Below are 20373 nucleotides of genomic sequence, written 5' to 3'. Positions count from 1 at the left end.
GATTGTATCGAATCCTCGATTCGATTTCTATAATAGGGCTCTTTGTTATGTCCAATTATTGCATTCACTCTCCCGCTGCGCAAACTGTGAGACATAACACATTTAGTTCAACAATATTCTAGAATATGAAAAAAGGCACTTGTCCATACTCGGTGTGTCAGACCGAAAGTGTTAATAGTGGCACACGTCCCCATTGTACCAACACATGCGATACGCTAAACGATGACGAACGACGAATAACGAAGCTAGAGAGAATCGCAAAGTCGTAGTGTTGATATTTTCTGAGAAATGAACGAATTATTGATTTCTCGGTCTGACAGACCAATGCGCGAGTATAGGAGTGTTAAATAACTCGATTCGTTTCTTCCAGCTGTGAAGTTTTGGTTGTAACTCAAACCATATCCATGAAATTAATTATTGAAACGGTATGTAACCGGATAGCATTCGATTTGTATGGTGACCGTGATAAAATGTGAGCGAATGACACTAAGACAACAGCCCTGCTTATTTCGACGACCGGCCTGTAATATTAATTTTATGGAAGTAATATCTCCTAAAAATTTACATATTTAATAAAGTCTTCAAAATGTCTTAACAAAATCAAATGCCAAATATTTTCAAAATAAAGACATATCTTCAAACCTGGACGTAACATACCTGTTATTTTGTTTACTTTGTTGGTGGGTAACGAACTCGCGACAACCCTTGGCGTATCACATGACAGCCTCCGTGATTAGGCAGTGGTGAGTATTGTGACGAGGAGCTCACAGCAGAGCGAAAAGTGTTTTTTACTCCATAACATCGCCGACAGCGATAGTCACGCAATTTTTCGCTGTCCTCTTGTCAGCTCACTTGTGTGTCATCGTTCATCTTGTCGAGAGGATACTCTGTGTGTGTCTATCGGTATCGGTCACGCGGCAGTTCCGTAATTTGGTCGACCACCAGCAGCAGCAAAGGAACGCAGGACAGCAGTAGCAGCTTATCCTTTCAGCGGAAATAGGCGTTTGTACGGATCAGGGAGCAGCAGCAATAGGATTGCAATAATTGCTGTAAGACGTTGGAGGACAAAATGTCTATAAATCGTACACTGTCGCCACAGCAGGCCAACAAGGAACATGTCCTGGCCATATCCAGAGATTTTATTTCGCAGCCCCGACTGAGTAAGTAGCCAATTTTGTGCCTAATGGCCTCGTTTTGGAGGAAAAAAATTTTTCGAGCGCTGGTTCTTCGTCGTGTCATGTGATGATATCTGTTGTAATGATTTGAGAGTTTTGATATTTCCGAGGGGAATCTCACTGGAAAATTATTCCAGCATTATTCCAACTTAATTGTGTTTCAAATTAGAAAAATGCAACAAAAAAAATATCGATTGGTTTTAATGTTAAACTGTGATAAGAGATGGTTTCATTGAGGGCAACTCGGTGCGTTTGGGATTTACTGAATTAATTTTTATGGCACATTAGCAGGACAGTAATAGTTTTACGGAATCAGGTAAAACATTTCCTGTATTCTCTAAATTTAGTTCGATTTTGATTGAATTTTTGTGAAAAATTCTGTTTTGATGTCACATGACTGTCAAAACACCTGACTCTCTCGTCATGATGCGTGCTCACTCCCAGAGCGGCAACAACTCGACTCCTCTCACCAATACACGAGCTTTGCTAGATTCCGTATCGGCTATCTCGCTCGCTCCTTCAGATGTTTTCACGTTCCGCAGCTAGGCGATGAAGTCGTCATCGTTGTCATGTATTGGAAACGCAAAAATGTATAAACTTATTTGGGCCAAGAGCTCTCCTAGCATCCCGTAAGTATTTCTGTAATTGAACAACAAAATGCTTGTTGAAGGGAAGTTGATTTGCACAAATAGAAGTCCGTTACGAATTTTTACGCAGGTCATATTTCGATAAGATAAACTTAGGCATAAGCAGAAAGCCAAAGTCAATAATGCATCACATGCCCCGGTTATGTAAAGTGTAATCTTCATGGCAGGTCACCGAGAAGCAGGCCGTAGCGCTGAGAGCCGGAATTTTGTTGCATTCGTTGAAATAAAGGGCAGCTCATAGCATCACACTTTCAATATAGAACAAGATTCGGATCATATAAAGCGTGATAAAAAGAAATCCATCATTTTTTCAATAATTTAAGACTTCAACATTGTTAGAATGATCCGTTTTAGATGTAGTGTGCATCGTTTTATTCGATGACTTATTCCCATTTTGATGGTAATTTCAATGAGCTCCTATCAAGCAACAAAATTGGGACTGTAAATTTTTGCACTCTTCTTGAGACAAATATTTTACCAGTATCTTGCAATAGACCGGGATAGGCGATAATCACTTGGTATCGTATCAAAAAAGAACACCGTAAAGCAAAATAATATACTAAATTATGTTTATTTAAATTCTGCATCCCTATCATTCATTAACACTTTTACGGGTAGTGGCAACTATATTGCCACCAACGATTTAATTTTTTTTTCTCTTTAACAATAATTATCACTTCTGCCTTATGTCGTAATTAGTTCTGATATCTAGCAACATGCCTGATTTTTTGAGCGCGAAAAAATCAGAAACTTTTCATTTTGGAGCCATTTTCGTGTTAACAGCTCCCAATTTAGACCAGCAAGAGCAAATTTCCCGAAAAATCATTAAAAAACAGTCGATTTGTTGAGGTTTTCAATACATATGATACATTCTGTGTCTGATCATGAGTTTTATTAGTTTTTGTTGAAATTAACATCGAAAATTAACCTAACTTAACTTGGGACGAAAAAAATAGTTTAAGCTCTCAAATCATTTAAGATTTCGCTTAATAGCTACCATCTCGTTGCGTTGCGTTCAACTTTTTCAAAAATCAATGTATCCGTGGGGCTGATTCTGATGCGCGAATGCGAAGTGACAGCTCGCGAAAATTGTCTCACTCAATTTCCGAAGGCGACTGTAGTGAGATCTTTACCTTGAATGAACTCTCATGAACACTCATTCAATTCTCGTGGGCGATTGCAGTGGAAAAACATGCCATTTTGTGACTTTTGAAGTCGTATCCTTATTTGTTATCGACTAGTACCAGCAATGGTAACCAAAAATAGGATTAGGCGTTTCCAAAGGATTTGAACGATCTCTAATCATTCGTAGTTCCAAACGGGCAATTGCTGCTCCAGATTCAAAGATGTAGTCATCATCTACACTGTGAAAATTTTCGGACAAAAACAGGCAGTTTCGAATGCAATCCAGTTAAACTGTGCTTTTTTAAATAATTTATATTAGGCTGTCAAAAAAGTCCTGCGGTATTTCCGCGAGGTGTCGTTGTAAGCGCGTAGTTCTAGTTGTATTCATTGTATCGAGTCATACTATAGCTGGTTGGAAAGGTATTTTTGCGCTCTATAATATATATAGTCCTTGACAGTGTTTTGTTTGGTTAAGTCGTTCGTGAGTTATAGTGTCGCAAATATGGAGCAAAATAAAGAGAAAATCCGACATATTTTACAGTACTACTATGACAAAGGCAAACATGCATCTCAAGCTGCCAATAAAATTTGTGCAGTTTATGGACACGATACAGTTTCCATTTCCACCGCACAAGGATGGTTTCAACGTTTTCGTTCTGGTGTAGAGGTCGTCGAAGATGCGCCACGCTCCGGAAGGCCTGTCGTCGAAAATTGCGACAAAATCGCTGAATTAGCCGAGAAAGACCGGCATAGTAGCAGCCGTAGTATCGGCCAAGAGCTGGGGATAAGTCATCAAACCGTTATTAACCATTTGAAGAAGCTTGAATTCACAAAGAAGCTCGATGTATGGGTGCCACACACGTTGACGCAAAAAAAACATCTTTGACCGTATCGACGCATGTGAATCGCTGCTGAATCGCAACAAAATCGGCCCGTTTCTGGAGCGGATGGTGACTGGCGATGAAAAGTGGGTCACTTACGACAACGTGAAGCGCAAACGGTCGTGGTCGAAGCCCGCTGAAGCGGCTCAGACGGTGGCCAAGCCCTCATTAACGGCCAGGAAGGTTCTGCTGTGTGTTTGGTGGGATTGTCAAGGAATAATCTATTATGAGCTGCTTCCCTATGGCCAAACGCTCAATTCGGACCTGTACTGCCAACAACTGGACCGCTTGAAGGTAGCACTCATGAAGAAGAGGCCATCTTTGATAAACAGAGGCCGCATTGTCTTCCATCAGGACAACGCCAGGCCACACACTTCTTTGGTGACGCGCCAGAAGCTCCGGGAGCTCGGATGGGAGGTTCTTTTGCATCCGCCGAATAGTCCGGACCTTGCACCAAGTGACTACCACCTGTTTTTGTCCATGGCGAACAAGCTAGGTAGTCAGAAGTTAGCCACAAAAGAGGCCTGTGAAAATTGGCTATCCGAGTTTTTTGCCAATAAGGAAGCGAGCTTCTATAACAGGGGTATTATGAAGTTGGCATCTCGTTGGGAACAAGTCATCGAACAAAACGGCGCATATTTGACTTAAAACAGATGATTGTAACTAATTTTATGAACAAATGAAAATTCAAAAAAAAATGCCGCAGGACTTTTTTGACAGCCTAATATTTAAAGGGTGTGTCACATCAAATTGCATCACGGAAAAAACGCTGTAGAAATTCGCCCAGTAGACCGATCCTTTTGAAAATTTTAGACAGTAAAATAAAAACTATTAAACAACTTTTGGCATTTTCTTTTTATTCATACTTCGAGCCCAAGCCCGTATGCTCGCACCCTCCTCTTTACCCCGTCCATAAGGTTCTGTACAACGTTGTAGTTTTTTTTTAACAGAAATCCATTTTCTCTTGAAGTCCGCCTCCGATTTGACAACTTTTGGGTTCTTCCGGAGGGCCTGCTTCATAATCGCCCAATATTTCTCTATTGGGCGAAGCTCCGGCGCGTTGGGCGGGTTCATTTCCTTTGTCACGAAGGTGACCCCGTTGGCTTCGTACCACTCCAACACGTCCTTTGAATAGTGGCACGAAGCGAGATCCGGCCAGAAGATGGTCGGGCCCTCATGCTGCTTCAATAGTGGTAGTAAGCGCTTCTGTAGGCACTCCTTAAGGTAAACCTGCCCGTTTACCGTGCCGGTCATCACGAAGGGGGCGCTCCGCTTTCCGCAAGAGCAGATCGCTTGCCACACCATGTACTTTTTGGCAAACTTGGATAGTTTCTGCTTGCGAATCTCCTCCGGAACGCTGAATTTGTCCTCTGCGGAGAAGAACAACAGGCCTGGCAACCGACGAAAGTCCGCTTTGACGTAGGTTTCGTCGTCCATTACCAGGCAATGCGGCTTCGTCAGCATTTCGGTGTACAGCTTCCGGGCTCGCGTCTTCCCCACCATGTTTTGCCTTTCGTCGCGGTTAGGAGCCTTCTGAACCTTGTATGTACGCAGGCCCTCCATCTGCTTGGTCCGCTGGACGAATGAACTTGACAAATTCAGCTTATTGGCGACATCCCGGACCGAACTTCTCGGATCACGTCTAAACTGCTTAACTAAGCGCTTGTGATATTTTTCACTGACGGAGCATCCATTTTTGCCGTTCTTCACCTTCCGGTCGATGGTTAGGTTCTCGAAGTATCGTTTTAGTACTTTGCTGACCGTGGATTGGACGATTCCCAGCATCTTACCGATGTCCCGATGTGACAAGTCCGGATTCTCGAAATGAGTGCGCAAGATTAATTCACGACGCTCTTTTTCGTTCGACGACATTTTTCCAAGTTTACGAAAAATTGACAGTGAAGCATGGCCAACGTGATCTATACACTCTTATCTGATTATAAGCGAAAGCTGAAGATATAATTCCTAAAAATTAAATTTCTACAGCGTTTTTTCCGTGATGCAATTTGATGTGACACACCCTTTATTATTAACAAGTAGTCGGTTCAAGTACTTGGTATGCTTTTACGAATGACAAGAATATACATCATCTGCAGCCGCTATAACGCGGTACCCTAACTGATACGAGAAACTATATTCAGCATACCGTTTCCTTACTCCAAAAACACAAATCAGACTTTCAAAAATTACAAAACGCTACTTAAGTAGTTAAAAATCGTATATGTTTAATCAACTTCTTCCATGTGTGAGGCATCCTCGGTGTCATCCTCTAGTGGAGGAGCATCTTCACCAGTAGTTGCGGCTGGAGTATCATCTGTGCTCATAGCTTCGTCCTTATCGATTCTAAGACCCAGCTTGACCGTAAGATAGATGCGAGATGCGTGCACACCTGACTCATCCAGGAAGAATCCAGACAATAACAGTGCAGTTTCGTACAGTAGAATTACAAGATCGTTGACAGGTTTATCATTTTATCGGCTCATTTTCTATGGATAAAATTCAGCTTTTAAATTTATTTAAATGCGATAATAAATATATCTTACCTTGATGGCTTTTATGTAAGGCGACTATAAAATTAATGTGCACTGCAATGTTATGAAGAATAGTCAACCTTCCACCAACCTTTTAGCGTAATTATTACGGAATCAGCACCACACACTAAGTCAACACACGAATGCGGAATCAAAACACGGATACGAAATCAAAACAATTGAAATAACATACACTCATATTAAGGCAAAAGGACTATGCAAAAACGGCAATAACAGATTTGAAAATATATATTTTTTTATCTTCTTATCCTAGTGATATTATTTTTCATCAATTATAATAAAAGGAAAACATTTATATAGATAAACGAAATTATTTCCTGTACATGTTTGTAACAAGGAATGAAAATTTTCAAAATAAAAAAAATATATATTCATGAAACACATTGAATGCATAGAGCCTTAGCAAAAAACACAAGCTTGGACATATATTTCAATGAAATCCAAAATGAACCTCTCACGTCAGGGCAATCGCCTTCGGCGATACGGTGGCTTGGGTCATGTGACTTTGAGGAGTTCATTGCTGTCACATTCCATTCGCGCAAGAGAATCAGGCCCCGTGTGTACACTATGATAAATTTAATATTTAAAATTGAATGTAGTCAAAATCTGTAAATTGTGTATTTTTTCTGAAAATCTGTAATTCTGGATACACAGATTCTGTATCTGAAATTTGGCGAAAAATCTGTAAAGTACAGAATATTCTGTATATGAGCAATTCCAAAAGAAATCGACAAATGACAAAACATGAGTATTTTTGATTCGAATGAAAGTTTGTATTCCGTTTGGGTTGCAAGAAATATGAGTTTTCCATATTATTTGAGAATTTTTTGACTCAGGTGTAACTTTTGAAAAGGGCGTGTCGATTTTAGTAAGAGAAATCATTGATAATTTATATCTTAAAAACTATGAGTCCTTTCGAAATAATGCCTTAGAAAGAGTTATAGAGTATTGATGCCCAAACAAAAAAAAGTATTAATAATGCTATTTACAAAAAAACATTAATTTTTTATTTTTTCATACAAAATGGAAGTCATGTGAGGGGCTCAAAATGAAAGGGGTGTAAGTGACATGGTCGATTTCTCTACATCGACTCTCATTTTTGGTCATAATTTAGCTGCAAACACATTCCCAGCTGTATTTGACAATGTGGAAGAAAGGCCAGAACCCCATCTAACGGATTCTATAGCAAACTCAAATTGGAACGTTTTTGCAGTTGAGTTATTAACTAAAGAGAAAGTGGATGAAGAGAAATCGATCAAATCACTTACATCCCTTTCCTTCTGAGCCCCTCATGTAGAAAATTCAAAAAATAGGTACAAGATGGTAAAACTATTTTTGACGAACTTTGTGGAACATCGAATTTTTATGATTTTTTTCGATGTCCCATTTTGAAGAACTTTCGATGCAAAGCAATTTACTACGACAAAATTGGACGTGAGCGAAGATACGGAATTAATTCTTGGTTTTGGAGATTTTCAATAACGCAATAAAACTCCTTTATTTGGCAGTACAGTGAACATAGCCCTGTTTAACGACGGCGTCAGGGAACGGGGTCAGGAATATCAAATCAGATCAAAGAATTTTCGTACGAGTACCAGCTAGAAAATGAAAGAGGAGTACCACAGGATATATGCTTTTTAGCTAAGCATTCATGTGTAACGAAGGCTGAATGAAAAGCAAGCCACATTGCCAGTGTTTTTTTCGAGTTTTTTTTTCTCAAACCTTGATTCTAAGAACGTCATTTTGTGGCTCGACAATTGTGCACGACAGAACAAGAATTGGAATCTGATGGTCACGCTATCCTGCTTATCAATTGTTCCATCTAATTAATCTAAAATGATTGGTGGCGGAACACACTTATTTGCCAGTTGATTTATTCCACACGTCATTAGAACGAATTATGAAGCATGTTGCTCATGGAAAGGTTCATAGCTTTTGAGACATTGCTGGGAGTGTTAAAAAGCCCGGGGGCACCACTGAACCACAGGTATGTGAAATGCAGCCTTCAGATATCTTCGAGTATTCAGGTCAAAGACGCCTAATATAAAACGAATCATTTTCTCAAAGGCTTCTTCTGAAACGAATTATCTCTATGAAGAATCTAAGAAAAAGCTGAAGAATGTTTCAAAACCTTGATATGGCATTTAGATATCACGGAAAGATTTGCCACCGTAAAATAAAGACGCTCGTAAAGGCTTTTAAAATAGTTATATAACAATTTAGTCATGTCGAGCTCATTTTGAAATACATACATGATATATTTTATTTGTAAACAAATCTTTACAGTTAGTAGTTATTCCCTTCCTTTAATCTAGGACATTGATGAGACTAAAATAAAATTTAGGGGCATATGATGAGACTATTAACTATGGATAACGGGAATCCAACGTGCCCCACGATTTTATTTTAGTCTCGTCAATGTCCTAGATTAAAGGAAGGGGTGTGATAACTACTAACTGCGACTTGCCTAATTATTTTCTAGCTTTTAGTACATTATCTGCATTATTATTATGTTTTATCCCAATGAAACCGTTTAACTTGAAGTTTTTTTTTATTTTATAGTTTTTAGGAAATTATCTGTATCATTAGCATATTTATCTACAATAAAAACATTTCACAATTTTTTAAAATGTTTGATTTTTGCCTAATTTTTTACGGAATGTTTTCATGGTGTTTTATTCTACTAGTCAAATCATTTCATTTGATACCGATAATTGTGAGATTTCGAAAAATACATAATCGACCATTTTGTGCCCTCGACCTTTCTGAATTTATGTTGTTCATAATGTAGTTTGTTCTACAAGTCAAGTACATTCATTTGAGACGCATATCTCAGTTATCTTTTTTTTAATTTTTTTCAAATTTTTATGAAAACAGCCATTTTATAGCGGCGGCCAAAATGGATTTTTCATGTTAATGGAATACACAGTGTTATAATGACAATTAGTCAAAAGGAACGGGGCCAAACTTTTATTAATGTGGGACAACCCTACAGACATACAAACAGGTCAAGTTGAATGAAACCGTCTAAAAAGTAATTGGCCTAACGCTGCCATACGAATGAAACACATATTTCTGCATACCTCAAGAAATAAGCAAGAAAATGAAACCAAACTTTTAGCATGTAGAAGTTTCAGGGGGTAACAAATGATTTCATTGTGATACGACACTGTCATACGAATAAAATGCAAATTTCTTCACAAGTCGAGAACTGGACATGCAAATAAAGCCAAATTTGGCATATAGATATTTTAAGGGGCAAGAAATGGGGCAACTGTAAGGGGGGAGGCTGTCATATAAATTAAACACAAATTTCTGCATATCCCGAAAACTTAATTAGAAAAGGGGTTGAACAGTATCCTAGCGGTCTTAGGTTTTCTTTCTATATGAGAGATACAACCGTTCTCTTCTCTGTTCAAAAACTAACTGCTTTATTTTCTGTCCTTAGAAATTAAATACAAGTTTTCCTTAAAATTTATGACTCAACATGAGTAAGCGAACTTGCGATAACCTAACAGTAAGACTATGAGTAACACATAAGCATAAACAAAAACCCTATCGTAAAACTAGACCTTTTCTCTTTTAGAATAAACAAAAATGAACTAGGATCGTGCAAGAGAGGTGTATTTATTTAGGTTCGGGATCGACCCGACCTTATCGGAAACTTATTTACACGATCCGCAATAAGGATCGTGCGATAAAGATGTATTTATTTAGGCTCGAGCTATTGATAATAATGGGTATACAAAAACCCGTCTGTTAAGGTCGCTGCAGGGTAAGTGCAAAACTCGAGGAAGGAATCGTCCGATTTGAGATGACATCATTTTATTATATTTTCTGTATCAGATATGTATTCCATGTAAGGGAGAAATATGTCATTTGCAATTGATTGAAAAATCTTGAACGAGAATTGTGTCTGTAAATAATTTGGTAATACAATGACGGGTTTTAGTAGAAGTACCAGGAAATTTATAGTAAAAGGAAATAGTAAAAAAAAAGTAAAAGGATTAGGTCATTAGAAGATCAATCAATGAACAGCTCTGCGATTGGACCCATCAACGTTTGTTTAGTATGACAACGTAAATGTTTGAAAGTATTGACAACAAAAAAGTCACAGGAGGGTTATGTCCGAGACACGATCGCATAGTTGACGTAGAATTCCGTTAGGCTATCTGTTGATTTTGGTTATGTTTGAATAATTACATCGTTGAACTCTTTGATAATGATTGAGTGGCCCTGAAAAGGGCCGTTTCGTTTGGTTGTTGGATACTGTTTGTTCACTCCACCAGTGTTTACCGAGTGATTATGACAGAAAGATGGTAAACAGTCGTTGGATGGTGCGTATCAGATAAAAGATACCGAAGTGGAACGAGATATGATGAAAACCGCCCTCTGTGATCCTAGACGAGATGCCTCTTAGGTTATGTATGGATGAAATAAAGAAAAAAAAACTCACCAATGTAATATAAGATAATTACCAATACCGAACACAGTAAGAACATGTTACTTTCATATAGAGAAAACACATTTAAAATGGGAAAGGTAATTTTCTTTTATATTTTTTTTTCTGGTGTTTATTCAACCCAATGCGAATTTTAATTGGACTAACAGCACCTAATACTATATGTAGAGCATATGTGAAATTACTTTTTCTAATATTTCTTCACTTTTTCAATTTTTCGCGCCGTATAAACTTTCCTTGGGTGGAAATAAACACAACAAAACAGACAGTTTAAACCAAACGACTGATTCTCGAGCAGGAACACACCTTGGTTTTTATTTATGAAAATTGAAATAAATCGGTTCATATATCAAGTCATTTTTAACACAACTACCATATACAATTTTACGCTTACACTTGTGATAAATTTTTCACAATACACGATCGACATTCATGACATATTATTTTATTCAATATAAAACAATGTTATGGAGTGCCGAAATCGATTGACGCAAAAATTTCATCAATCCATCATGAAATGACTGAGCAATAAGCGTTTGAAATTGGACAATTTTCACGATGTGCACGATTTTCGATTTTCAATTTGTTCCCCAATATGTTCCCGAAGGACGCAATCCTACGTCAAAAATCCATTTTAGGCGGAACGAAGTTTGCCGGGTCAGCTAGTACAATATACAATACAGTATTGAGTTTAGTTCAGATCGAGCAAGTCCACTTCCGCCAGAACACACTTGAACTGACTACAAATGAGCTAGTGGAAAATTATCAATTTTGACGTCCATGTTATGAATTTTAGGGATTATCCTATATATAGTCTCGGAACTTGCTTCAGCCTTGTCTCCGGAACCTGCGGAATTCGATTCTGAAATAATTGAGGACTGTAGGTCCATTGATTATACAAAAAAAACAGGAAGTGGGTTATATCTATGGTATAACCGCAAGGGTGACGTAGGACTATCGTTGATTTAGAGATCATTTGTATGAAGTTGAATCTGAATTCATTCTGAATGAATGAATAATTGGAGAACTTCGAAAACGAGAGCGTTACGTTGGAGGCACAAGGTTTTATGCATCCAATATTGGATACGGAAATATCCTACTGATGGGGAAGAATAATCTTCAGAAGCTATCCTGTTGATTGCGATTGATTGAAAAATCACAAAACCTAATGTATTTGGTCACAGTGTTACATGGATAGAAAACATTAAAATAAACTCTTTCATATGAATGTAATTTTAAATTCCCAGAGGAACTGGCAGATTATTTTCAGTAACGATTAGATATTTCCACATTTTCCTCGATACTGGAAGCCCACCAGTGGTTAATGCTAACTCGATAACCATCTGTTAATAGCACTTGATTGAAACATATTTGATCACAGTGTTACATGGATAGAAAACATTCAAATAAACTCTTTCACATGAATGTATTTTTAAATTCCTAGAGGAACTGGCAGATTATTTTCCGGATCTTTCTCGATCCAAACGGAAAGAATTCCGTGCGTGTATGTGTGTGTGTGTAGCGGCTGCTTCGAGATCTTCCCGGGGAACCGTTTGTAGCATAACTCTCCTCCTGATGGATTCCCATCTGGCCTAAGGTGCACAAACAGGCTCTTGGTGACACCGTTCATCCGCGCTTTCATGATAAATGAAGAGCTTCACCACAACAGCGACAACATGCTCCAATCGCTGTTCAATTAGAACTAAGTGGATTTCCGAGCGGCGCTCGCTTATATACCGATTGGTGATTTCAATAGCCTATTTTGAAAGCAAATTTAAGACTATTGAAACAAGTTTTTGGATCAGAAAGTAACAAGTATAGAACGCGTAGATATTTTATCTTTCGAATGAAGTGTTTATCATACCATTTCGTTCAGTTGTTTAGGAGCTATTAACACTCAAAATCTCGGTCTCCGGCGTAACGCTTTCGTTTTCGAAACTTTGATTTTACACCCCGGTATAGAAATGAAAGACGTAGTCCTACGTCAAAAAGTATATAGAGTAGTGCGGAGTAAAGGTGCGCACCTAACTGTTGTCGTCCAATAACTCTTGAAATAAAAGCAAATAAAATTCAATTTGGTTACCAAATTGTAACTATATTATATATTTTACCTTCGAAACGTAGCACAAGAATTTCTCGAGTTTTGTTTGTAGTTAGACAAAAACCTATTTTAATACAAAATGACATATGCGTACTTTTGCCCCATAGTGGGGGCAAAAGTGCGGGCAAAAATGCGCTCTTATTGAATTCTGTGGTAATTTGTAACAAAAATAAATGCTTTATCATTATTAGCGGAGGAAGCATCATTACTAGAGTGTGTAGGCATCATCCAGTGGGGAGGAGGGGGTGCTGTATGATGTTCTATGGGTGAAGATGAGCGGGTGTTATGGTCGAACATACCGAGTGGAAATTTTTGAGAGGGAGGAGACTGACAATATTTCTGAAAATGTTCAACCTTTTAAACAGAATTCGTTTTTATTAATAAACTAGCTGACATCGGCGAACTCCGTCCCACTAACAATTGATATCTATATGTATAAAAATGGATTTCTGTCTGTCTGTCTGATTCTTATGGACTCGGAAACTACTTAACCGATCGACATGAAAATTGGTATTTAGGGGTTTTTGGGGCCGGGGAAGGTTTTCGTGATAGTTTGAGACCCCTCCCCCTCTCTAAGGGGGGCTGCCATACAAATGAAACACAAATTTCTGCATTACTCGAGAATTAATCACGCAAATGGAACGAAATTTGGCATGTGGAGGTTTTAAAGTGCAATAAATGTTTCTATGATAGTTAGACACTCCACCCCCCTCTCTAAGGGGGGGCTGCCATACAAATGAAACACAAATTTCTACATTACTCAAGAATTGATGAAGCAAATGCAACCAAATTAGGCATCTGAAGTTTTGAGGGTACAATAAATGATTCTATGGTAATTAGACACTCCACCCCCCTCTCTAAGGGGGGGCTACCATACAAATGAAACAAATGAAACAAAAATTTCTACATCACTCGAGAATTAATCAAGCAAATGCAACTGAATTAGGCATCTGGAGGTTTCAGGGTGCAATAAATGTTTCTATGGTGGTTAGACTCTCCACCCCCTCTCTAAGGGGGTTCTGCCATTCAAATGAAACACAAATTTCTGCATTACTCGATAATTAATTAGGCAAACGAAACCAAATTAGGTATATGGAGGTTTTAGGGTACAAAAAAAGATTCTATGGTGGTTAGATACTTCTCCTCCCTCTCTTAGGGTGGGCTGTCATACAAATGAAAAAGCAATTTTCTGCATAACTCGAAAACTGATGAGCAAGTGGAGTCAAATTTGGCATGTGAAGATTTTAGGGGGCACGAAACGTTTCTATGGTTAATAGACACTCCTCACCCCTCTCTAAAGGACGAAGAGGGAGGGGTCTGTGTCTGAAAATAATCTGATATTGTAATGATGAGTTTTGTTAGAAATACTAGGAATTCTATAGTAAAAGGTATATTCAACGGGGGGTCGATTAGAAGATCAATCAGTGAACAGTTCTGCGATTGAACCCATGAACTTGCACATAGTAAGAAAACGTGAATGTTTGAAGGCATTAATAACAAAAAAAAACAAACTTTGGGCGGGACGAAGTTTGCCGGGTCAGCTAGTATTGATATAAATCATTTCGAACACTCAAGTTCACACAGAAATTATTTTTGAGTACATAATCTATACTCGCGGTATATAATTTCTTTTCTGACATTTAAACCTGATGCATACTAAGACGCATCAATCCTGATACTGACTGTTTAAATCAGTTGCTCCGTTCATGAGTTAAATCGTGAGAAACGGACACCAAATCATTTTATTCATATAGATCAAGTTTATAAATACATAGTTACCTTCACTTGATTTATTTGAAACTCATTGTTGAAAAAAAAACAATATTTATTTGAAGTTCATTGTGACAACATAAACATAAACGAAACATAACCGTTATTCAATTAAATTCATGTTGAAAATAGAAACATTTTTTCATTTGAAATTCATTTTGAATTATTTTTAAGCAATTGTTTATCTTCCTTTAAGCAATTGTTTATCTTCCTTCCTTCCTCTTCCTCATCTTGGATATCGGTTCTGAGGATTCCGACGCTTTGCCTTGGAGCGCGATTGCTTCGTTGCGCTGTTGTGGGGGTCGAAAAGACAGACGATGGTTCCTCATGAAGCTAGAAACCCAATCTCTTCCTGCCAGTCTTGCAACTTGGTTGAATTCGTGCTGGAGGTTGTTGGCTTTCGCAAAATCAGAAATTGATTTGCTGATTATTCAGAAATATCGAGGTCTGTCGCAATCCGACGCTTCGAGACTCCCTCCCGAAACCTCAGTCAGGCCATTTGAGGATTTCTGGAGTGCATTTCTTCAAATCAGTTTTCTTCTTGTGGGTCCCGTTAAAAATTTGGTTGAAAACATTTTATAATTTTTTTTTCAGAGCAAAACTCTAGTGCGAACTTTTGCTCCACAGCCACTGCGCAACTTTGCCCCACAAGCAATTTTTTCACTTACCGAAGAGCTCTTGAATTTTTTCACAAAGACGAATACGCACTATCATCTACTATAGAATGAAGGTTTTCTTGGCAGTGTAGTTTCGAACTTTCCAGTTATTTCAGGTGAGTTAATCGTCATCTCCAAATCTGAAAAAAATAAACAAACTCTTTTTACCTCATAACTTTTTGCCACCTTCGTATCTTGTTTATATGTTTGAGCTGCTGGTGTAATAATGTATCAAACGAATACACTGTTGTCGAAAATTTATGCCCGTTTGCTCCAAAAAGGCCAATGCGCACTTTGTCCCGCACTACCCTGTAGCTGAAAATATGGTTAAATCTGACGAATTGCCATCTGTTAGGCGTCGTGCACAAATTACGTAACGCTAAAAATCCGGATTTTGGACCCCCTCCCCCCCACGTAACGCAATTTCCTATCTCTAATACACAGAAAGTAACGCAACCTCGACCCCCCTCCCCCTCTTATCGCGTTACGTAATTTGTGCACGACGCCTTAGGAGCGATGTCATTGTTGCGTAGAAATGGCTATTACGTCAAAATTGTTTTTTTCAGTAACTCTCAATAGTTTTTAAACAAACCATTAAACATACCATGTTTAGCTGTTTTGCGCATGGTAAAGAAAGTGAATTAGCAAAAACGTGGATTTAGATCATGTTGGCGCTCACGTCAACCATGCATATTTGGGTAGTTTGGCTTCTGACCTAACTTGCCGATCAACTTCGATTATTTCTATCTTTTTATCGACACTTTCTATCGAGAAAATAATAGATTACTTTTTCCCGAACCTAATATAATACTCCTCAACTCGGAGGATCGATTATAACTAACTAACGCATCATTTCACCGATTTCAGCTTACAAGACCGTGTCGGGTGTGAACGGTCCGCTCGTTATTCTGGATGACGTGAAATTCCCCAAATTCGCCGAAATCGTTCAGCTGAGGCTGAGCGATGGTACCATCCGCTCCGGACAGGTGCTGGAAGTGAGCGGTTCCAAGGCCGTCGTCCAGGTGTTCGAAGGTACCTCCGGTATCGACGCCAAGAACACGGTGTGCGAGTTCACCGGAGACATCCTGCGTACTCCCGTGTCGGAGGATATGTTGGGCCGTGTGTTTAACGGTTCCGGCAAACCCATCGACAAGGGTCCCCCAATTCTGGCGGAGGATTTCTTGGACATTCAGGTATGTGGTGTACCGGTATTCCGACGGGCAGATAGTTTCACAGATATTTTCATTTTTTTTATTCAGGGTCAACCAATCAACCCGTGGTCCCGTATCTATCCGGAGGAAATGATCCAGACGGGTATTTCCGCCATCGATGTGATGAACTCGATTGCCCGTGGACAGAAGATTCCCATCTTCTCGGCTGCCGGTTTGCCTCACAATGAAATTGCTGCCCAAATTTGTCGCCAAGCTGGCCTGGTAAAGCACACCGGCAAATCGGTACTCGACGAGCATGAGGATAACTTTGCCATTGTGTTCGCTGCTATGGGTGTTAACATGGAAACTGCTCGCTTCTTCAAGCAGGACTTCGAAGAGAATGGCTCCATGGAGAATGTGTGTCTGTTCTTGAACTTGGCTAACGATCCCACCATTGAACGTATCATTACTCCACGTCTGGCCTTGACCGCCGCCGAGTTCTTGGCCTACCAGTGCGAGAAGCACGTGTTGGTCATCTTAACTGATATGTCTTCCTACGCTGAGGCTTTGCGTGAGGTGTCCGCTGCCCGTGAGGAAGTGCCCGGTCGTCGTGGTTTCCCAGGTTATATGTACACGGATTTGGCCACCATCTACGAACGTGCTGGACGTGTCGAAGGTCGTAACGGCTCGATTACCCAGATTCCAATTCTGACTATGCCCAACGATGATATTACCCATCCGATTCCCGATTTGACCGGTTATATTACCGAGGGACAAATCTACGTCGATCGTCAGCTGCACAACAGACAGATCTATCCACCGGTCAACGTACTTCCGTCGCTGTCTCGTCTTATGAAGTCTGCCATTGGCGAGGGTATGACGCGTAAGGATCATTCCGATGTCTCCAATCAGCTGTACGCCTGCTACGCCATTGGTAAGGATGTACAGGCCATGAAGGCTGTCGTGGGTGAGGAAGCTTTGACTCCTGACGATTTGCTGTATCTGGAGTTTTTGTCCAAGTTCGAGAAGAACTTCATCTCGCAAGGTAACTACGAAAATCGTACCGTGTTCGAATCGCTTGACATCGGCTGGCAACTGCTGCGTATCTTCCCCAAGGAAATGCTCAAGCGTATTCCAGCTTCCATCCTGGCAGAATTTTACCCAAGAGACTCGCGTCATTAAGCAGCTGCTCACGCCCCAAAATTTCACTCCCCCAAAAACTACTTTGGTCTGTTTCCTTATTACTTTTCGTTATTTGTTATAGTATTCTACCGGAATTCTATTCGAGTTCACTTCCCATTACAGTGCTTCTGTTTACTTATTTTTCGTTATAAAATATTCAACCGTTATTATGTGTAACATTGTGGTTTTGCGAATAAGAACAACAAATTCGGCACAGCCGGCGATCAATTCAACTTATCAAGTCCGATCCAGAGGGACATTCTCTTGAATATGTGTGTGTGCTCGTAATTCGATTTGTCATTTCGCTACTTATTATCGATCGCTGTGTCAATGAAGCATTCCTGAAATCGTCGTACTACTCTATATGTTAACCTTGAACAATTGTGCAAATCCAGATGAAGAAAGACCCAGGATTTAAAAGCGTTAATCATATGCTACACAAAAAAATCAATACACACAGAACTGTGCGATAATCTTTCCCTCGAGCGATCTTGTTCCAATGCTCAATGGGCGCGGACGTTTGGCAGTGAGGGCGGTGCCAATCGCGTGGAACAGAATCAATTTCATAATAAAACCAACAAGGAACAAACGATAACAACAACGAAAACATACGCAAAATCCATCTAGTAATTGTGCGGATCGAGAAAAACCCCGAAATTGATTCCAGAGAAAATTTTCAGCATCAAATCTTCTTGGTCAGTTTCTTGACGCACGCGGACTCGAAATGAGATCAGTTACCAAAAGCCAAGAGTTCGTGGGATTGACATCTATCGACCCATAGCGTTTACTTGCCCGAGTCTGTTGGACCGAAGGTCGTTTTCGATCATGGAAAGCTATCGTAACATTCTATCGTTTTCTTCTATTGTAAGGTAAAATAATCAACAGTGAAGTAACTATATAATTTTCCAATCTAAATATGTGCTCTTGTATTAAATTTTAAACGATATAATCGAGGAAGAGGATCAACTAGGTAAACGACGCGAGTATTAGTGTTAAATAAATCAAATCAAGTCGCACGAAAATACGCAATCACTTATTTAGTTGTTTCGTTAAGTGCTGAAACATTTATATTTGAACATTGTTAATATAGTTTTATTACCTAGTGTCTAAGTCTAAGCGTTTCCTTTTTTACATATTCTTATCGGTTTTGTAGCGGATGTCATACCTGAAGAGTCTGCCTGCTGTCTTTAAGGCGGTGCTATTTGATTTGTTTTCCACGGAAAGATTTTTCACTCGCAAGAAGATCTAAAGTTCGCCTGAAACGGCAGAATCCCCTTTGACCGTGTTTGGCTTGTCAGCCCTAGAGTGTTCAAATAACATCCAAGAACATATATCAATCTCCGTTTGAGTGAACTTTGCGGAAAGAAATCTTCCACTTGGAAGAAGCGGGTAGCAGAAAAATACCATCCCGCCAAAGGCAATGGAGCAGACCAAGGGGAAGATTTCCGCATTATAATAGTTATCATGTAAAGTACTGTTCAGCAGGGAGAGATACACAATATAACAAACGTTACGCGACGTCACAATTTATTGCTGCTGAGGAACATAAATCAATTACTGCATCTGACATCTGTATTGGTGAAGACAACATGTGTAGCACGAGTAGAAACAAAGAAGATGTTTAACAATAGAACAGTAATCGGCGGGAAAAAAGCAGAAAAAAGAATATACTATAATACTATAATTGTTGGAGAAAATAAAATTATTCACTGTATACACTATAATAATAGAAGAGAAAACAATAAAAAAAAACGAATAAAAGCGGACAAAAACTTAACCGATCTGTGTACAATTTGTTTGAACTGATTCTAAAGTACAATGGGCAAGTTGAAGCGGTTTTTTCAAAGTTGTCTAATATAATCACTAGATTATTAATTTAAAGTATGTTAGCGACACTTAACACGTTGGGCGTCGTGCACAAATTACGTAACGCTAAAAATCCGGATTTTGGAACACCTCCCCCCCTACGTAACGCAATTTCCTATCTCTAATACACAGAAAGTAACGCAACCTCGATCCCCCCAACCCCCTTATCGCGTTACGTAATTTGTGCACGACGCCTTGCGGACCGCTCACGAGATTTCTCGTTTTCGCGTTCCTTCTTTACGAACTCGTGTGACATTAGCGGATAAAAGTTTTGACGTAGGACTACGTCTTTCTTTTCTATACCAGGGTGTAAAATCAATGTTTCGAAAACGAAAGCGTTACGCCGGAGACCGAGATTTTGAGTGTTAATAGCTCCTAAACAACTGAACGAAATGGTATGATAAACACTTCATTCGAAAGATAAAATGTCTACGTGTTCTATACTTGTTACTTTTTGATCCAAAAACTTGTTTCAATAGTCTTAAAGTTGCTTTCAAAACAGGCTATTGAAATCACCAATTGGTATATAAGCGAGCGCCGCTCGGAAATCCACTCAGTTCTAATTGAACAGCGATTGGAGCATGTTGTCGCTGTTGTGGTGAAGCGCGGAATTCTTTCCGTTTGGATGCCATTCAGCATCGAGAAAGATCCGGAAAATAATCTGCCAGTTCCTCTGGAAATTTAAAAATACATTCATGTGAAAGAGTTTATTTGAATGTTTTCTTCCATGTAACACTGTGACCAAATACATTTGGTTTTGTGATTTTTCAATCAATCGCAATTAACAGGTTAGCTTCTGAAGATT

At 39.2% G+C, this 20373-nt stretch overlaps 1 protein-coding gene across 1 annotated transcript; it reads left to right on the top strand.

The window, feature by feature from the left end:
* The first annotated feature begins 749 nt into the window (after positions 1-749).
* On the top strand, positions 750-19479 carry LOC129762010 (V-type proton ATPase subunit B). The gene is made up of 3 exons (XM_055759946.1): positions 750-1160; positions 16237-16562; positions 16629-19479. Exons 1-3 carry the CDS (start codon positions 1070-1072, stop codon positions 17700-17702), a joined length of 1491 nt encoding a protein of 496 aa, XP_055615921.1. The 5' UTR covers positions 750-1069; the 3' UTR covers positions 17703-19479.
* The last annotated feature ends 894 nt before the right edge of the window (positions 19480-20373 follow it).

The sequence above is a fragment of the Toxorhynchites rutilus genome, chromosome 1 (genome assembly GCF_029784135.1).
Source record: "Toxorhynchites rutilus septentrionalis strain SRP chromosome 1, ASM2978413v1, whole genome shotgun sequence".
NCBI lineage: Eukaryota > Metazoa > Arthropoda > Insecta > Diptera > Culicidae > Toxorhynchites > Toxorhynchites rutilus.
This window is presented reverse-complemented; position numbering and strand designations above follow the sequence as displayed.